The 18,205-nt window shown below is 46.7% G+C and overlaps 1 protein-coding gene across 1 annotated transcript in view; it reads right to left on the bottom strand.

Annotated features, from left to right (window-relative positions):
• LONP2 (lon peptidase 2, peroxisomal) overlaps window positions 1–18,205 on the bottom strand; it is an 89,620-nt gene that overhangs the window by 13,290 nt on the left and 58,125 nt on the right. Inside the window, exon 12 of the mRNA XM_037877847.2 lies at window positions 14,755–14,897. Coding sequence (XP_037733775.1) covers window positions 14,755–14,897 — 143 coding nt within the window. The remainder of the gene's footprint in view (window positions 1–14,754; window positions 14,898–18,205) is intronic.

Here is an 18,205-nt window from a genome sequence, read left to right on the forward strand (position 1 = left end):
GTAAAAAAATCCCAATTATGCCATCAAATACTTAAGGCAAATGTATTTTCTCAGCTGCAGAGTGGTGGAATAAGTTTATTTTGAATGTCAACTATCTACAAAGCACAGATTATTGTTAACCTAACAGTTTTCTTAGGTCTGCTATCCTCCAGGTGTTACCACTACCAAAGATAAACTACACTGTAAACACTGTGAAAATGTAAAGCACTGCACATGGTAAGTGTGAGAGAATATGTCTGTACCAAACTGTCAACTCCATTTTGTTTTGTGTCCATTGTGTTTTGTTTTGTGACAATATAGCCATAAATTGCAATCTACATTTTTTAAAAATTCACTACAGTCTTTGTCTTGCTAATACAATCAGTGCTGAGCCAGGTGTTAACCTCCAACATACCATGTTAAGAATGGTCTAATTCTGTAAATTTAGTAATGGACTGGCTTCTTTAAAAAAAATTCTTAGCTTAAAACAATAGTCACTGTCCCAACTCTGCCCCCAGGACTTCTTAACATGACTGTGCCTGTTTCAAGGAGTTATGAAGAGAGCATCTCCCCACTTCCTCTACTGATTTCCATTCCTGATAGCATTAAGGCTCTCTGCTGGTTAATAAAGCAGTGGGTACAGCTCAACACCTTCACTGGACTCTCACAAAATCTTCCATCATGTTCTTTAATCATTTAAGATTAACACAATATAAAATGCTGCTAAAAAGTAAAACTCGAAGTCACCCTTTCAGCATGGCCTGGCATTCTCTTGTTTATCTTACCGAATACTGAACTTTACAGAAAGTTGAGGACTTGTTACAAACATGATAGTGATTAGCATTTCTGAGTATGATTAAAATACTAGGTTGTTATATGAAAATGCCCATTAATACTGTACTCCATTAAAAAAAAAAAAACAACACCCCCAAACCAAAAACGTAAAGCTTGTAAATAATTTGTACTCTCTTGAACAGCATCCAAAATATTTGGCAGTGGTGAGAAAGCAAACAACTGCTTACACAGTCTGAATTAATGTTGCTCCTCGGTTGATTACCAAGCTAGCCCACTACTGCAATAAGCATGTGCTAAACAAAAGTGCTGGTAAAAGACTGCTTTTTAGTGCCTGGCTTGAGTCACATGAGATTAGTGAGGCTTATAACAGGTCATATGGCAGGAATCAGTATCCAGTGTCTGTCACAACTTTAATTTTTTTCTGTTCCTGACTTGTATGTTTAAATTTAATCTATTTATCTGAGGTACATATATGGGATATCTCAGTGCCTCACAATCTTTAATATATTGCTTCTAACAGCACCCTCTTATGGGTCGTAAAGAAATACATTTTACAGATGGCGAACTGAGGCACAAAAAGACAGTGACTTGCCCACAGCTACACAAGAAGTCTGGGGCAGGGAACTGAACCCATGTTTTTCAAGTCTCAGGCTAGCATCCTAACGATTGAAAAATCCTGCCTCTAAATTTATGACCATAGTTCACAACCTGCCAGGCTCAAATATGATATGCAATGTGGAGAAAGACCCTAACTAAAGAACACCAAAAATTATTCATAAAGCAGCTTAAAATGCTGTGAAATTCATCCCTTTAATGTAAACAATTCTTACTGTAACCTTTGTTTTATGTTTCTGCATTTCTGATGTAAATAACTTTCAACAATAAATAGAATGGACATTAAACTTGTGTAGAAATTTGTAGGGAAATATGGGACTGAAATGAAGGAGATTTGAGAATAATGTTTTTAAATGTTTAATGTGGCAGATATTGAGCTGTCATATAATAATCTAAGAATGTAGCTAGGTAAGAATTTTATAAACCCTATATGCGACCTGGTCAGTGACTAGAACATTCTGTCGCACACCTGAAAGACAAGCGGGCGGGGGGAAGCTATTGATTTTGAAGATCCTATTTCATGTCTCCAGCAAAATTGTAAACCCTATTTTCCCAGGCCAGGAACTTGGAAATCAAAGAACAACAAACAGTTAAGAAGTCTCTCTCAGGAGACCCTTCCCAAGATCCTTGCCTACCCTGCCAGTTTGTAGTCTACGTTGTAAAAGCAGCCTGGCCTGAATGAGGCCAGTCTATTCTAGACACTGGTCCTGCCCAGAAAAGGTGAAACACACCTTGAAGATGACTTTCAAGGAGACAGCCATCAAGGCCCATCAACTGTCTCTCAACTATTGATCCATCCACAAGACCAATGAACTGTCTACAAGGAAGTCTGGCTGGGGGGAGGGGCTGGAGTACCTCAGCTTTGGCACATGGCCAAAAGGATCTATGGTTTTATTTAAGGGGGAATGTTCCCTGTGAAAGGGGATCATCCACCACCACGTGCCAGAAGACTGGCCTGAAGAGTGTGCCTTATATACCCAGGTCTAGGAACACTGAGCATATGAGATTCAGCAGTTGGGTCTACTGGACTGGGCCAGGTTGTGACACTAAAGCTATGTTTACAAACTTCTGCTGGTATTACCTGTTGGTCATGAGTGAGCAGAGATGTGATCCATGACCAACAGCTCTGCCGGCAGAAGTCTGTGATTTAGATGCAGCCATACTGGCAAAACTGCACTTTTACTGGGATAGCTTGTTTCATTCATGCGGGGTGGTTTTACTATTTTGGTACAAAGTGCAGCTATGCCGGTATACCCATACCACTAAAGCACACCTAGCGTGGGCATAGCCTAAGTATTCTAGCCTTCCTCAGATGCTTCCCCATAAACAGCTTCCAAGGCTACCAAAATTCTCAGGTATCTCACAGCTCAAACACAGGCCTACCTTCCTCCAGCCCTATCTGAACAACATGATTTCGATCAGTTTGAGATAAGCATAAGGAAGGGTGTGTTGTACTCCTGTTTATTTTATTGATCAAGGCTCCTCCTACTAAATGGACAGCCAAACACAATTAACAATGCAATATTCAGGCAGTAATCCATCCCATCACCGAAGTATAATAAAAACTGAGAATGCAAAGGTTTCTTAATGTTTGGCTTTCATAAGTTCCCTTTCCTGTCTAACAAGTACAAAACAACTTCCTTTCTGCAGTTAAAATGAGTGAACAACTGTTCACTCTACAGCTAGTGCCAGTGATTACTGGCTAAAAGGATGTGCATGAAAGAAACGCAGATCGACACTGCTGCAATTGATGCAGCGGGTGTCGATTTAGTGGGTCTAGTGAAGACCTGCTAAATTGATGGCAGAGTGCTCTCCGATCGACTTCAGCTCTCCGAGAAGAGTAAGATAAGTTGACCGGAGTGTGTCTCCCGTCAACGCAGCGCAGTGAAGACACCAGGGTAAGTCGACCTACGTGACATCGACTCCTGTGACATTGTTCACGTAGCTGGAGTAGCATAACTTAGGTCAACTTATCCCAGTAGTGAAGACAAGCCCAAAGGCAGCTGATTCTCACACTGTCTCTCAGAGGGACTGTTCTGCTTGCAGGCCCAGCCGGCTTAGTCATGTGCAGGCAAACACTTATCACATGTGTAAGAATTAAAGTTGGTGTAAGGTAACAAAATGTATTTGAAGCTATTATCCCCTCACAAAAGGGAACTTAAACTCAACATACTCCTTTTCAGTACTTTGAGATTTCTGATTTTGTGTTCTATGCTTTGGCTGTGCTGCAAGGCACTTAGTACCACACTACATTTGACCCATAGTCATAGATTTTCTTAATGTTTACTTTATTTTTCAGTTTGATGGTTCAGATGTGAAAGCTGTAACTGCGATACTTGAGACTGGCTCCTGAATTATATCCTGCTTGCTATGGGAAGTGGCAGGATGGAAGATCAGAGGGCACAGTGCTTTTGGACTTAGGCAAGACATTAAGCTGTTTGCATTTATTCACAGATCAAGTGATTTAGTTAGAACTTTTTTTAAAAAAAAAAAAGAATGTTGTTTGTACATAAGAGACTTGATTTCGCTTATATGGCATTCTTAAAAGTCTCTAGGATCATTTAATCTACTAAAAACTCTACAAGACTTATCGCCTAATAGAAGCCACAATGACCAATCCCTGGAATTTGCTTTAGCTACAGTATGCGTTTTTCTCATCACATATTATTAGAGTATTAAACAAACATCTGTTCACCCAGAGTAGTAAGGAAAGTCCAGTAATAAACAAAACCAAGGATTATTTGAGTTCTGTCTGGTATTGCTCAGGGATAAGTGCCTAACAATGTTCCAAAATTTTATTGCTCTTGCTTTGGAGACCAGCTGCCTGACACTCATGCATTTGGGAACCTGTCAGGCCTTTATGCATCTCAGGTAGACTCCTGTGTAATGAGCAAGTCCACCCCATAGACTATGCTTTGGCCTACAGAATGGTGCACTGGGCTGGGGGCCAGGACACCATGAGTCTCAATTGTTCTACTGAATCATGTTAATATTTGTGTATTTCATAACCTTCATTCCTGATCAAGGCCTCATACTTGCCTGTTCTCTAAGGCAACGGTATCATTTCCCAATTTCACAAATAAGGTAACAAGAGGTTGTGCAAGGTTACTTAAGGAATATCCAGGACCAAAACCAAGGTCTCTAATAGGACAGACTCCAAGTGTCAGACATTTATCCCTACCATCCTTTGCACTAATTGACAGACTCAGCAGAGGTCAAGAACTGTACAGGCCTTAAAGACTGAACTACCCCTGCTATCCTCTGGAGAATCCCCTCACCGAGATTTGGGTTGAGACATACAGGCAGGGCAGTGTGTGAGGGAAGCTTGCCTTGACAGCCTGGTGAATGTCTTCAAGCCATCATCTTTCATCAGCACTAAATCCATACATTCCTCACCTCTACATCTTTTCCTATTCCTTCCTGGTAGGCATTTCTGTGATTTATTCCCTCATTTACCAATGGACAGTGATAGAAGGAGTTTTCCTCTAACTGGGTGAGATTCCCTTCTCCTGCAAAAACCATCACAGCAATAAATGTGCAGGAGGTCAGACTAGATGATCATGATGGTCCCTTCTGATCTTAAAATCTATGAGTCTATGATGCATTTGTTAGAAAATATCTCCCTTAAAAGTGCCCAGATACAGGAAAAGACCATCGTTTATTTTTTTTATCTGCCATCAAATACATTAATTTTTAGATTTGTGTACCACTAATGAAGTGGGACTCTATACTTTCATGGCACCACGGCGTTCCACTTCCAAGCACAATTGCTCTACCTGCTTCTGGGCTCAAGAGCATTGTACCACTCTATCCTCACTCATGTTATGTTCACAGAAAAGACTAGTGAGTTTTTAATGCGGTATTGATAATGTTTCACTTGCTACTGTTTCACTGTTATGATTCTTCCAACGCCTCATTACACGATTTGTTTCAAAACTGTAATTAGGCAATTTTGACACCCTAGGAAATGTAGGTTTTGTTCTTTAAAATAACCCGCAAAGATTATTGTGTGTTGTGAATTAACCTTATGATTATGAACAGAGGGCTATATCCACAAAGGGACTTAGACACTGAAGACCTAATCCTTACATGCCTCACCATCCAATGAAATCCACAGCCCAAAGTTAGGCACGTAGACTCCCTATACAACACATGGCGGGGTGTGTGTGTGTGTGTGTGTGTGTGTGTGATGAATATAGTCCAGTGGGTAGGGCAATCACCAAGTTCAAACGCCCTCTCTAAATCAGATAGAGGGGGGAATTGAATCCAGGTCTCCCACATCTCAAGATTATAAGGGAGACGTCCTCCTCACCCTTCACCTCACCTCCAAACATCCACTGGGCTGTTTTGTGGGAGTTTAGGCAGCCTCTGAACATGCCTACCAAATTGAGCCTTAGAGGTGAGAAGTATGGCAATGCTGTTGGAGGATGCTGTGGGGGCTTAGGCATGAGATAAGTGCCTGGATGCCCAGACTGAAGCAGCTGTGCACCTGCTCACTGGCATAACCCTAGGTACCTAAGGGACTTTAATGGTTGAAATCAGGTGCCTAGGAACTTCAGGTGCCTATAGAGTTAAGCAGCAGCTGAGGCTCTCAGTGGCACCTTGAGCACCTACATCCAACACTGAGTTTGAAGATTTAGCCTTCTGTCCCTTTCTATTGGGAGAGCTCAGCATAAAATTATAGGGTTAATATATTAAAAAGGTCTCAATCCAAGGTATTTACCCTTGGGGAAGGCAGATTAGTCCAATCACCTTAAGTGTTCAATTCCTCCTTGCTTGATCCACTACAACTAAGTACTGACATGAAAATCACCTTCATTGTGTCTTGATTTCAGCTAATTATATATGGCGGAATGCAGGTGAGAGGTGAAGCTCTCAAAAGGTTGATACAGAGAGAAATGACACTCTGTGCGGGCTGCAAAAAAGAAAAACAAATGGAACCCAGCCTTCTTTGGGATGAGGGCTACACTTTTCATTAGAAAGAGAATCACTTGGCCATTTGAGGAAGTTCATTAAAAAGAGAATGTGAGGAAATTCATTGGAAGAGAGACACAAGATCATCTTTGGAATTAAACACACACAAAATTCACATGACCAAAAGTGTTTTGAAATATTCTGGAACCCATTAATATTTATGTACCACAAGATATTTATACAATTACCAGCCAACACAATTTGTTATCCTGGAAGCGGATCACCCTTAGGTTATGCCTACCAACAGCTAGTTATAGAAACAGTAACTGACGTATCGCTCATGGATAAGTTCACTAGTAATACATAGTTCAAGTAATAGATATGAGAGAGAGAGAGAGAGAAATCTCCAGGTGCTTAGAAGCTTAAGGCTTTGCCTGGCTTCATCTCTGTTGCTATATATGCCATTTGCTTTGGATCCCTGACTTCCAAGTATGTCAAAAATGTTTACATGCAAACAGTGGCACTTGCATATTTGTACATGTAGAATTAGAAACAAGGTTTAAAACTTTGACATGTAATATTTATCCCTGAAGAACAATTAAAATATTTGGGAAAATGTGACAAATTAGCAAAAACAGTATGCAAACAGGTGTACTCCTTTTCCCAGTTGAACAACTTCTTCTAGAACTATTTCCAAATTGAGATAACTGAGAGAACTGATGAAAGTCAAATCAAAATGCTGGGATCTCATTTTTTTTTTTTTTTGGTCTGTAACCTGAATAAAGAATACAAAGAAATGCAACTATTTTGAAAGGACTGAAGAGCCACTCTTCTTCTTGATGGGAAACTGGTGTGTAGCTATGTGTGTATGTGTAATGAACTTTTGTTGGGATACATGGAGAGAGTGTCCTTGTTGACAATGCAGTATTTAAAGCCATCGTTTAGTTTTATCCCCAAATTTTTATAACTATGAAATCTCCACTAGCAACAGAGCAGACTTGTCCAGTCAGTGATCACCATTTGTATAGATCAGAGCTTTGCCTAGGCTTTCAATCCCTTGAATATTTAAAATCGTGGGTCACTGTAATAGCTTTAGAAATATCTGCACTTAAAGCATTAAAAATGCAAGTAATACTCAGGTGATCTCTTCAGATTCTACCCTTAAGACCAAATTTTCAGTGGTCAAAATACATCTGTATAATTAAGATGATATAAAATGTTCTTTACTTGAAAGACCCTTCTTGTATTTCACTCATTTCTTGTTTCAAAAAGCAACAGGATCCAAAGAAAGACAGCACAAGCAATTCCTGTAAAAGCTGTAGTCAACATTAAAAATAATTTGATGGCCACTTACAATTAAACACAGTCATATCAACACTAGGTGAGAAATTTGAAAGGCACCATCTTAAATCAAACACTCTCAAATTGTCATCTGCCCAAATTCTATAGCTGGGGTTGGCATGGAGATTTCTATGGGACTGAAATGAAAGGATGGAGACTGCTGAAAGGCAAATGATTTTGATTTAACAAGCAAGTTCCTCTACTTCCTACTTCCCAATGTGCAAGTGCAGAGGCCAAAATTCCTAATATGAGCTTATCCCATCAAAGACAGATGTAAATTTACATTATTACCCAGCATTTCACTTTGAGTCCTCCTCCCTTCCCCCAAATTCTCTCAGCTTTCCCTGCTACCATTAATCACTTTTTCATCATCCTTTCTGACACATTCAATCCCATTGTTTCTTCCTCTTTACCAGTCTCCTCATTTCCTTTCTCTCCATTACCACCAATCTCTTCATCCCTGACAGGTTTACACTCTGCACTCCCTCAGCTCGATCCCAAACAATTAACTCATTTTCCTCCCCAGTCCATGCATCCCCAGCTGCCTCTTTCTCCTCCAAATCCCTTCACAGTCTGGCCCTCCCATCGCAGAGAGGGAACTTCAGGGACAAGCTACTAGAAGCAAGCATTTCACATCCCATTAGTTTCCCATTGACTTTTATTCCTTATTGGTTCATTGCACCCTACTCCAGAATTAAGGAAACAAACATGGCTCTCTGCATCAGCAACTGTTTTACTCTCCTGTGGTACTAGACGCTGATTTATGGTGTACTACAGCCACCATTTGCTGATCAGTAAAAGACAGTTACCTTTTCTGTAACTGGTGTTCAAGATGTGTTGCTCATGTCTATTCCACAATAGGTGTGTGTGCTTGCTATGTGCACCAGTGCCAGAAGTTTTTCCCCTAGCAGTACCTGGGGGGGCAGGGGGGGAAGCCCCCCCCACGACCCCTGGAGTGGCGTCTGCCTGGTATGGTATAAGAGGAGCTGCGCGCTCCCCCCACTCTCAGTTCCTTCTTGCCAGACAACTCTGACAGAGGGGAAGGAGGATGGGATGTGGAATAGACATGAGCAACACATCTTGAAGAACACCAGTTACGGAAAAGGTAACTGTCTTTTCTTCGAGTGATGCTCATGTGTATTCCACAATAGGTGATGCCAAGCGATATCTGTTGGAGGTGGGTAGAAGTTCACAAGTTCCCAGGACAGAGGACAGCCCTGCCGAACCCGGCGTCATCCCTGGTTTGGGGGACGACTGCACATTGCGAGGTGAACGTGTGAACCGAAGACCACGTGGCGGCCCCACAAATGTCCTGGACGGGGACATGGGCCACAAAGGCAGCAGACGAAGCCTGCACCCAAGCCAAGTGTGCCTTCACAATGGGTGGCTCAGAACCTGCCAGCTCAGAACAGGAACAGATGCACAAAGTGATCCGATTGGAAAGCTGCTGAGTGTAAATCGGCTAGCCCCTCGCGCGCTCAGCCGAGGTGACGAACAGTTGCGAGGACTTTCTGAATGGCTTGGTCCGCTCGAGGTAGAAAGCCAGAGCCCGCTGCACATCGAGCGTGTGGAGACAGCGCTCCTCACTCGACGTGAGAGTCTTGGGGCAGAGAACCACTAGAAAAATGTCCTGACCCATGTGGTAGGGGGAGACGACCTTCCGGAGGAACGCGGGGTGTGGGCGGAGCTGCACCTTGTCTTTATGAAAGGCTGTGTACAGCAGCTCGGAGGTCAGAGCCCTAAGCTCCGAGACTTGCCTGGCCGACGTGATTGCAACCAAGAACGCCACCTTCCACGAGAGAAGAGACCAGGAACACGTGGCCAGTGGTTCAAACAGGGGCCCTGTGAGATGAGTCAACACCAGGTTTAGGTCCCACTGCAGGACCAGGGGTCTAGAATACGGAAAAAGACGGTCCAAACCCTAAAGAAACTGGCCAGTCACAGCATGGGAAAATACCGTGTGCCCTTGCACCGGCGGATGGAAGGCCGATATGGCTGCCAGGTGCACCTTGACTGATGAGGGCGCCAGGCCCTGGGCCTCAAGTGGAGGAGGTAATCAGGGATAAGCTGGATCGGGGCGGTCACCGGGGAAACACCCTGGTCCGTCGCCCACCTAGAAAACTGGGACCACCTCACCAAAGAAGCGCAGTGAGTGGAGGGCCGTCTACTTTCGAGGAGGACGCACTGAACCTGTTCTGAGCATGCTCTTTACTCTCCACCTAACAACTGAGCAGCCACGCCACGAGGTGAAGAGCCACCAGGTTGGGGTGGAGGAGGCGGCCCTGGTCCTGAGAGACCAGGTCTGGGTGGAGCGGCAATGGCCACGGCAGTGCTACCACCAGGCCTGTGAGGGTCCCGTACCAATGCTGCCTGGGCCATGCCGGAGCAATCAGGAGGACCTGGGCCTTGTCCATCTCTATCTTCTCCAGGACCCTACTGATTAGAGGGAATGGGGGAAAGGCGTAGAGAAGCCGGCCTGACCAGGAGAGAAGAAAGGCATTGGAGATAGCGCCCCTCCCCAGGCCCCCACTGGAGCAGAACCAGGGCATTGCCGGTTCTGCCGAGTCGCGAACAGGTCCACCTGGGGAGTTCCCCACCTTCAGAAGAGCCGGTGGGCCACTTCTGGGTGGAGGGACCACTCGTGTTGCAAGGAAAAGTCCCTGCTCAAGCGATCCGCCCTCTCATTCTGCGCGCCCGGTAGGTGGAAGGCCTTCAGGTGGATGTCGTGGGCTACACAGAAATCCCACAGCCTGAGGGCTTCACGGCAGAGGATCGGGCCCCGTCTTGCCTGTTGATATAGAACATTGAGGCCGTGTTGTCTGTGAGGACCCGATTACCTTGCCCTCCAGGTGCGAGCGGAAGGCCATACACGCCAGCCGCACCACCCTGAGCTCCTTGATGTTTATATGTAAGGTCAGGTCTTGAGCCGACCACAGGCCTTAGGACTGAAAGTTCCTCACATGGGCCCCCCAAACCCAGGTCCGACGCATTGGACACCAGCTCCAACAGCGGGGCCCTGTCCCTGAACGGGACCCCTTGGAGCATATTGTTTGGGGCGGACCATCACCCTAGGGAGGTGATCACAGAGTCCGGCACGGTGAGGACCTTGTCCATCCTGTCCGTGGCCTGGGAGAACTTCGAGGCCAACCAAAGCTGGAGGGGCCTCATGCTGAGTCTGGCGTAACGGACCACGTACGTGCAGGCCGACATGTGACCCAAGAGTTGTAGGCAAACCCTGGCTGTTGTCACCGGGAATCTTGTAACTGAGTCGGTGAGACCCTTCAGGGTCTCGAATCTGTCTGACAGGAGAGAGGCCCTGGCCGACACTGCGTCCAGGAGTGCCCCGATAAACTCTATGCGTTCGACCAGGACTAATGTGGACTTGGTGTTGTTTACCAACAGGCCCAAAGCGGTGCACATGTACAGGAGTGCCACGTGATCCCTCACCTGCAACCGGGAGGTGCCCTCAACAAGCCAATCGTCCAGATAGGGAAATATCTGGACCTACCCTCCCCGCCCTGGCTGTCTGAGGTAGGCTGCTACCACCGACATCCGTTTTATAAACACCCTGGGGGCAGTGGACAGACCAAAATGGGAGGACCGTGAATCGGTCCCACCACGAAATGGAGGAAGTGCCTGTGCCCCTCGAATATGTGGATGTGGAAGTATGCGTCCTGTAGATCGAGGGCAGCGTATCAGTCCCCGGGATCCAGGGAGGGGATGAGGGAGGCCTGGGAGATCATAGGGAACTTGAGCTTCACCATGTACTGGTTCAGACCTCGGCGGTCCAGAATGGGCCTGAGCCCCCCTTTGGCCTTCGGGATATGGAAATAATGGGAGTAATATCCCTTGCCCATGAACTCCTCGGTCACCGCCTCTATTGCACCTAGACCTAGGAGCATGCCCATCTCCTGCTCGAGCAGAGCTTCGTGCAAGGGGTCCCCCAAGGGGGATGAGGGGTGGTTGGGCGGGGAGGAAGTAAACTTGAGGGTGTAACCCCGGGAGATGACGGTGAGGACCCATCGGTCCGAGGTTAGCCGCGACCATTCCGGGAGGAAAGCAAGCAACCAGTTGGAGAAGGGAAGCTTTATTGGGGGTGGATCCCTGATGAAGACTGGTGGGGTGCCCCCGAGCGTCCTGTCAAAAATGCCTTTTCCCCACCTGCTTGCCCTTGGAGGACCCAGGCTGGTGGGCAGGCCGAGACTGTCTCTGAGGGAGTCGCTTATAGTCCTGCTGCTTCTTATGGGCGGCCTCGTACTTCAGGAGGGTGGCCTGGGCGGGAGTTTGCTGCGGCTTGAATGTAGGTTTTGCCGGAGCCGGGACTTAGAGGCCCAGAGTCTGGAGGGTCGTGCGGGAGTCTTTCATGCCGTGCAGCCTTGTATCTGTTTCCTCCGCAAACAGAGCTTTCCCATCAAACGGGAGATCCTGCATGGAAGACTGCGCCTCGCTGGACAGCTCAGAGAGCAGGAGCCATGATGCTCATCTCATGGACACTGCGGAGGCCACTGATCATGCAGCCGTGTCCGCAGCATCCGAGGCTGCCTGCAGGGACACCCTAGCGGCCGCTGCCCCTTCCTCCACTAGCGCCTGGAACTCCTTCCTATCACGCTCCCGGAGGGAGTCCTCAAACTTGGGCAGGGAACCCCACAGACCGAATTCGTACCAGCCCAGGAGAGCATGATAGTTTGCTACTCATAACTGGAAGCTCGAAGATGAATAAACTTTCCTTCTGAAAGAGTCCAGTCTCCGAGAGTCTTTGTTCTTTGGGGTCTGGGCTGGCTGACACTGCTGTTCCCTGTGATTGACCAACTTGACCACCAGGGAGTTGGGCGCCGGGTGGGTATACAAGTACTCATGCCCCTCAGCGGGTACAAAGTACTTGCGTTCCGCCTTTTTAGAGATGGGGGCCAACAAGGCCGTTGTTTGCCACAGGGCATTTGAAATCTTAGCCACCCCTTCAAGGAGAGGCAAGGCCATCCTACCCGGTGCCGACAGGGACAACATGTTAAACAGGGAGTCGGAGGGCTCCTCCATCTCCTCCGCCTGGAGGTGGAGGCTTGCTGCCACCCTCTTTAAGAGTTCTTGATGGGCCCTGAAGTCCTCCTGTGGGACGGAGGGGTGCGGGGCCACAATCGCCTCCTCCGGGCAGGGCGAAGAGGCCGGTGCAGTGCTCTGGGTGTCGACGGGCACTGGAGGGTCCACCACCTGGTCAGACTCCGGGCATGGTGCCAAGGACGCACGTCCCACCACCTCCTTTCTCAGGGGTCTGGAGAGGGAGGCCGACGGTGCTTCTGAAGCTCCGGGAGCTGCACCGGAGGCCATGGTGCGCAATGGTACCTTTGGGCCAGCCACGACACTCGGTGCCACTGCACCTGCTGTGGCACCGGTGGGGCCGGCTGTTCGGGTTGGCTGGCCTGGACCATCGAAGGACGGCTATAAATGGAGACCAGGCTGGCGTAAGATCTGCTGCTGGCTCTGGACCGGGAGGAGCGGCGGTGCCGGGATCTATGACTGCCACAGGACCGCAATCTCGCTGTGGAGGACCGGTACCGGCGGTAACAGCTGCTCCGCGAACAGCCTCGATGGGCGGACCCGCGACGGCAAAACACCGGTGATCGATGCCTGGGGCTGCGAGGTCTTGGCAGAGACTTGGAGCAGGACTCCGAGCGGGAATGGTGTCAATGATAGTGCCGTGATCGACTGTGGTAACCTCTCCGAGATGAGGACTGATGGTGACACCTGACGCGGTCCCGCCAATATTCGCTCCTTGAGGACAAGTGGTGCTGCAAGTCCCGGCCGGATGGAACGCAGACAGACATTCTGGTCGGCGTTGACGGCGATCCACCTGGACTCTGCCCCAAGTGATCGCTGGGCGGTGATCAGCATTGGGAATGTTCCCTCAACCGAGACTGGTACAGGGCTGGAGGTGACTGCAGAGATCCCAGCAGCGGCTTGCCTCTGGAGCACGAGGCCGACATCAGCGGTACTCCAAGCACCAGCATGGACATAACGCCCCGGCCATCTGGAGGGCTTCAGGCGTGGACGGCAGCTGGACATCCAGAGAGGCCTGTTCCGAAGGGGCCGGGTTACTCAGCTCAACGTGAGTCGGAGGCCTGGGGCCCAGTGGTGATCAAGGACTGCCCGACATGGGCCTAGCCTCTGTCCCAGACTTCCCTCGGAGCCACTGTGAAGAGGGAGTTTTCCTGGCCCTTTTGGCATGCCCCGTGGATGGGGAGCGGTGCCGACTTGTCGATGGCACCGGAGGGTCACCGGGTACCGACGCCACGGTGCCAGGTACCAGTTCGGAGTGGTGTGCCGGGGTCGGGGTCAGCGCCGACTCCATCAGGATGGATCGAAGCCTAGTGTCCCTTTCTCTTTTGGTCTTAAACGACTTGCAATACAGGTTTCTCCCAAGCAGCGCAAAAAGTCTGCGTGCAGGTCACTTCTTGGCATAGAACGCCTACAGGAGCCACACGACTTAAACCCTGGGGCGCCGGGCATGCCCTGGCCCGGGCTCACCGACTAACTAAACTGCTAACTAACTACAGGTACTAACGCTGAACAAACAAATAGTTCTGGGGACGAGCTACAGCAAAGCTGGAGCGGAGCAGTTCTGACACACCTTCACTGGCGGCAAGAAAGAACTGAGGGTGGGGGGACCGCGCAGTTCCCCTTGTACTGCACCAGGCAGGCACCACTCCAGGGGTTTGTGGGGGGCTCTCCCTCCTACTGGTACTGCTAGGGGAAAAACTTCCGGCATCGGTGTACGTGGCAAACACGCACACCTATTGTGGAATACACATGAGCAATCACTCGAAGAAGAACATGTAGTCACCTCATAGGACTATTATACATACCTAACAAGTATACTCATTTATTTTTTCACCTAAAGAAATTCAATCTTGTTGCATGCAGTCCAGATGAAAAGATGCTTAGGTACAAGGGTCATGAAAGGAGGAAACACAGTTCTATCAAAAATACATTAAAGAAAAAAAAACACACCCTACACAAAATCAGTCACCAGCGATGGAACAACTAATCACTATGGACAAAAATATTTTAAGTGAAAAGTAAGAAGCTGCCAGACAAAGAAAAATGAAAGACTGTTACCTCCATTTCATACATAGGTGGCCCCAGGATATCTTTTAAGGCATGGAAATCAATTAAAATCGGCATTTCAGGTGGCAGAGCCAGATCGGGTGTGTCACTGATTGATTCAGTTTTTGCATCTTCTGAGACATGCTCTCTGCAATCTAAGAAAAGAAAAGCTCATTTAGGGTTTGTAATAGTATTTCTTAACACACAGATGCAATTCTTTATTACCACAGAAGAAAACACACTCAAAAAATCAGGATAATTAAAAGAAGTTTATAAACAAACCTAAAACATTTAAGTCTTTCAAAAATATGCACTTGTTAGATAAAAAAATATTCAAGACAAGATTATGTGTGCTCCAATTTTACTATTATGCTTAAACAATCAGAGTTATTTTAGTAGCTTAGAAGGGATAATGTTAACTCAGAGATGAGGATGGGAGATAAGGAGTAATGTTGACCTACAAATTATTTCTTAAAACTAGATTGTTTAAAATAGTAAGCCATTTAGTTATTGCATCCGCAGAACAAAATGAACAAAGTTTGCTTTGGGATTTACATTCTCCCTCAGATACATGCATGCACGGTATTTGTAAGGTCTGATCATAGTTAGTATGCCATTATGTAGAAACAGATGCTCTGCATGTGGAAATAACATGCTTATAGTTATGTCTTTTGCTAGTATTTTGTAAATATGGTCAACATTGCATAGTATTGCACTCTTTTTGAAAGGGGCCAAGGACTTGAATATTTAATTGGCAACACTCAGAATAAGTTCTATAAAATAAAGCAACAGTATTTGGACTATGCCTGTAAGCAACCACTGGCTGGAAATGACAGTGGAAGATTAGTGCTATCAACTCTGTGCCTTCAAGACATGAACAAGCTGTTAATTATTTTTAGCAGATGTATAATGTTGGCCTTTTTTTTTTTTTTTTTTTTTTTAAGAGACTAAATATTCAGGGAGCATAAGCACAGCTTGTTTTTGTCCTAAGTCAAGATATTTTAGTCAAAGATTTCCCCCCCCAAGCAAATATACGATTGCCACATGAGTATTTCTGCCTGCTTTTACTCTACCTAGTTCTCTGTATACAGCTGAGGCATACACAGAGGCTTCTTGTAAACAAATCAGTAGTAAATTGCTAAGGCCATCTGCCTTATTAAAAAATAAGCTTCTGTTTTCTTTGTGCTTAAATAACCCAGTTGAGTAAGCCCTCTTCTATATACTGTAACAACAACATAAGGCACTGAAGACTTCCCCATCTTCTACACAATTAACTTCAACTCTGACCTTTTCTTATGTATTATTAAATTTATGTTAAATGTTCCAAAGCCTAATTATAACCCACACTGTTTTTTTTTTTTTACTCCAAAGATCACACTTTCTCACTTCAATGTCTTAACAAATAAGCGTGTGCTGAATATGAGGAATCCACAAAGTACCAAATAATCAGATTTGCATTCATTATAAACATATGCATGTGCACATAAAGGCGCAGCCATAAATCATAATGTAGGTTACATGACACTCTACCTATTGTTTGCACTCGTCCCAGGATATGAAAGGAGACAAGGCATGTGAGGTAATTTCTTTTATTAGACCAACTTCTGCTGGTGAAAGAAACAAGCCTTTAAGCTCCACAGAGCTCTTCTTCAGGTCGGGGTAGTTGATCTTCTCTCACTGATCTACCTGTCTAGAAACAATTACAGTAACTCCTCACTTAAAGTCGTCCCGGTTAACGTTTCGTTGTTACATTGCTGATCAATTAGAGAACATGCTCATTTAAAGTTGTGCAATGCTCCCTTATAATGTCTTTTGGCAGCTGCCTGCTTTGTCCACTGCTTGCAGGAAGAGCAGTCCATTGCAGCTAGCTGGTGGGGGCTTGGAACCAGGGTGGACCGGCAGCCCCCCTATCAGCTCCTCATTCCCCTAAGTTCCCTGTGCGGCAGTCATCCAGCAGGCTATCAAGTCCAGCAGGCTATCAATTGCCGGCAGTTCAGCTGTCCCTCCCCCCACTGCCTTATGTTGCTCCTGCCCTCTGCCTTGGAGCTGCTCCCCAGTGCCTTCTGCTTGCTGTGCGGGGGCAGAAGAGGGGGCTAATGTCAAGGTGTCCCCTTCCCCACTGCTCCTGCACCCCGCTTACCCCATCTTCCATAGAATGGGGCGGGGAGGGCGGCGGCGGAAGAGACACGACAGGACTCAGGAGGGAGGGAGCTTCCTGGCAGCAGCTGCTGTCTCAGCTTGCTGATCAACTTAAAAAGGCAGTGTACTTAGAGTGGGGTCAGCTATTTAAAGGAGCAATGTGCATCTCTCTCTGTCTGCTATGCTGTCTCCCCTCCCTCCATTTGTGCTGCCTTGTAGAGTGTGAGGCTACATTAACAACGGGTTAACCCTTGAGGGCTCAGCCAATTGCTAGTTCATCATTTAGCAGTAAGGCATCCCCTGGGAAATATCCCACCCTCTGAATTCACCACCTCAACCAAGCTTCACAATCATCATCGCTGTGTACCAATATTAAATTCTTTGTTTAAAACTTATACTGTGTGTGTGTATATATATATACACACACACACGCACACACACACACACACCCACCCCTACCTCAGTACTATGGTAACAAGTTGCTGATCCTGAGCTGAATCACTGTACGCTGGTGTTACAGCAGACCTGGTATTTCTGTAAGCATTCTGTGAATAAGGGGCTGGACAATATACGGCAATGCTTCTAAGGGGTCAGTACATCTATTCTTAACCTGCAAGGCAATACTAGGGCTGGCACTGCCCAGAGGAGAGTGCTTGCTTGGGTGGCTAGCAGACTGGTGGCATCATGCAGCTGACACCCAGTTAAGCATAAGCATGTCTCCCTCTGCTGAAGGCAAGAGGGTTACAAGGTGACTCTCAGGCCTGGTCTACACTGGGGGAGGGGAGGGAATCAATCTAAGATACACAACTTCAGCTACGAGAATAGCGTAGCTGAAGTCGATGTATCTTAGATCAACTTAGAATCACTTACTTTGTATCCTCACTGCGCGGGATCGACAGCGGTCGCTCCCCTGTCGACTCCGCTTCCGCCTCTCACCATGGTGGAGTTCCGGAGTCGACGACAGAGCGATCAGGGATCGATTTATTGCATCTACACTAGACGCGATAAATCGATCCCCGATAGATCCATCACTACCCGCCGATCCAGCAGGTAGTGTAGACGTGGCCTCAGTCTTGGTAACTTTGACAAATAGCTTCAAAGCTCTTAACTTAGACTATTTCTGTGTGTATAATATTTCTGTGCGTGTGTATATATATAGGCTTTTGTTTGGTGAAAAAATTTTCCCTGGAACCTAACCCCCACACCGCCATTTACATTAATTCTTTTGGGGAAACTGGATTCGCTTAACATCGTGTCGCTTAAAGTCACCATTTTTCAGGAAAATAACTACAATGTTAAACAAGGAGTTACTGTATTCAAGAAC

Source organism: Chelonia mydas, chromosome 12 (genome assembly GCF_015237465.2).
Source record: "Chelonia mydas isolate rCheMyd1 chromosome 12, rCheMyd1.pri.v2, whole genome shotgun sequence".
Classification (NCBI taxonomy): Eukaryota; Metazoa; Chordata; order Testudines; family Cheloniidae; genus Chelonia; species Chelonia mydas.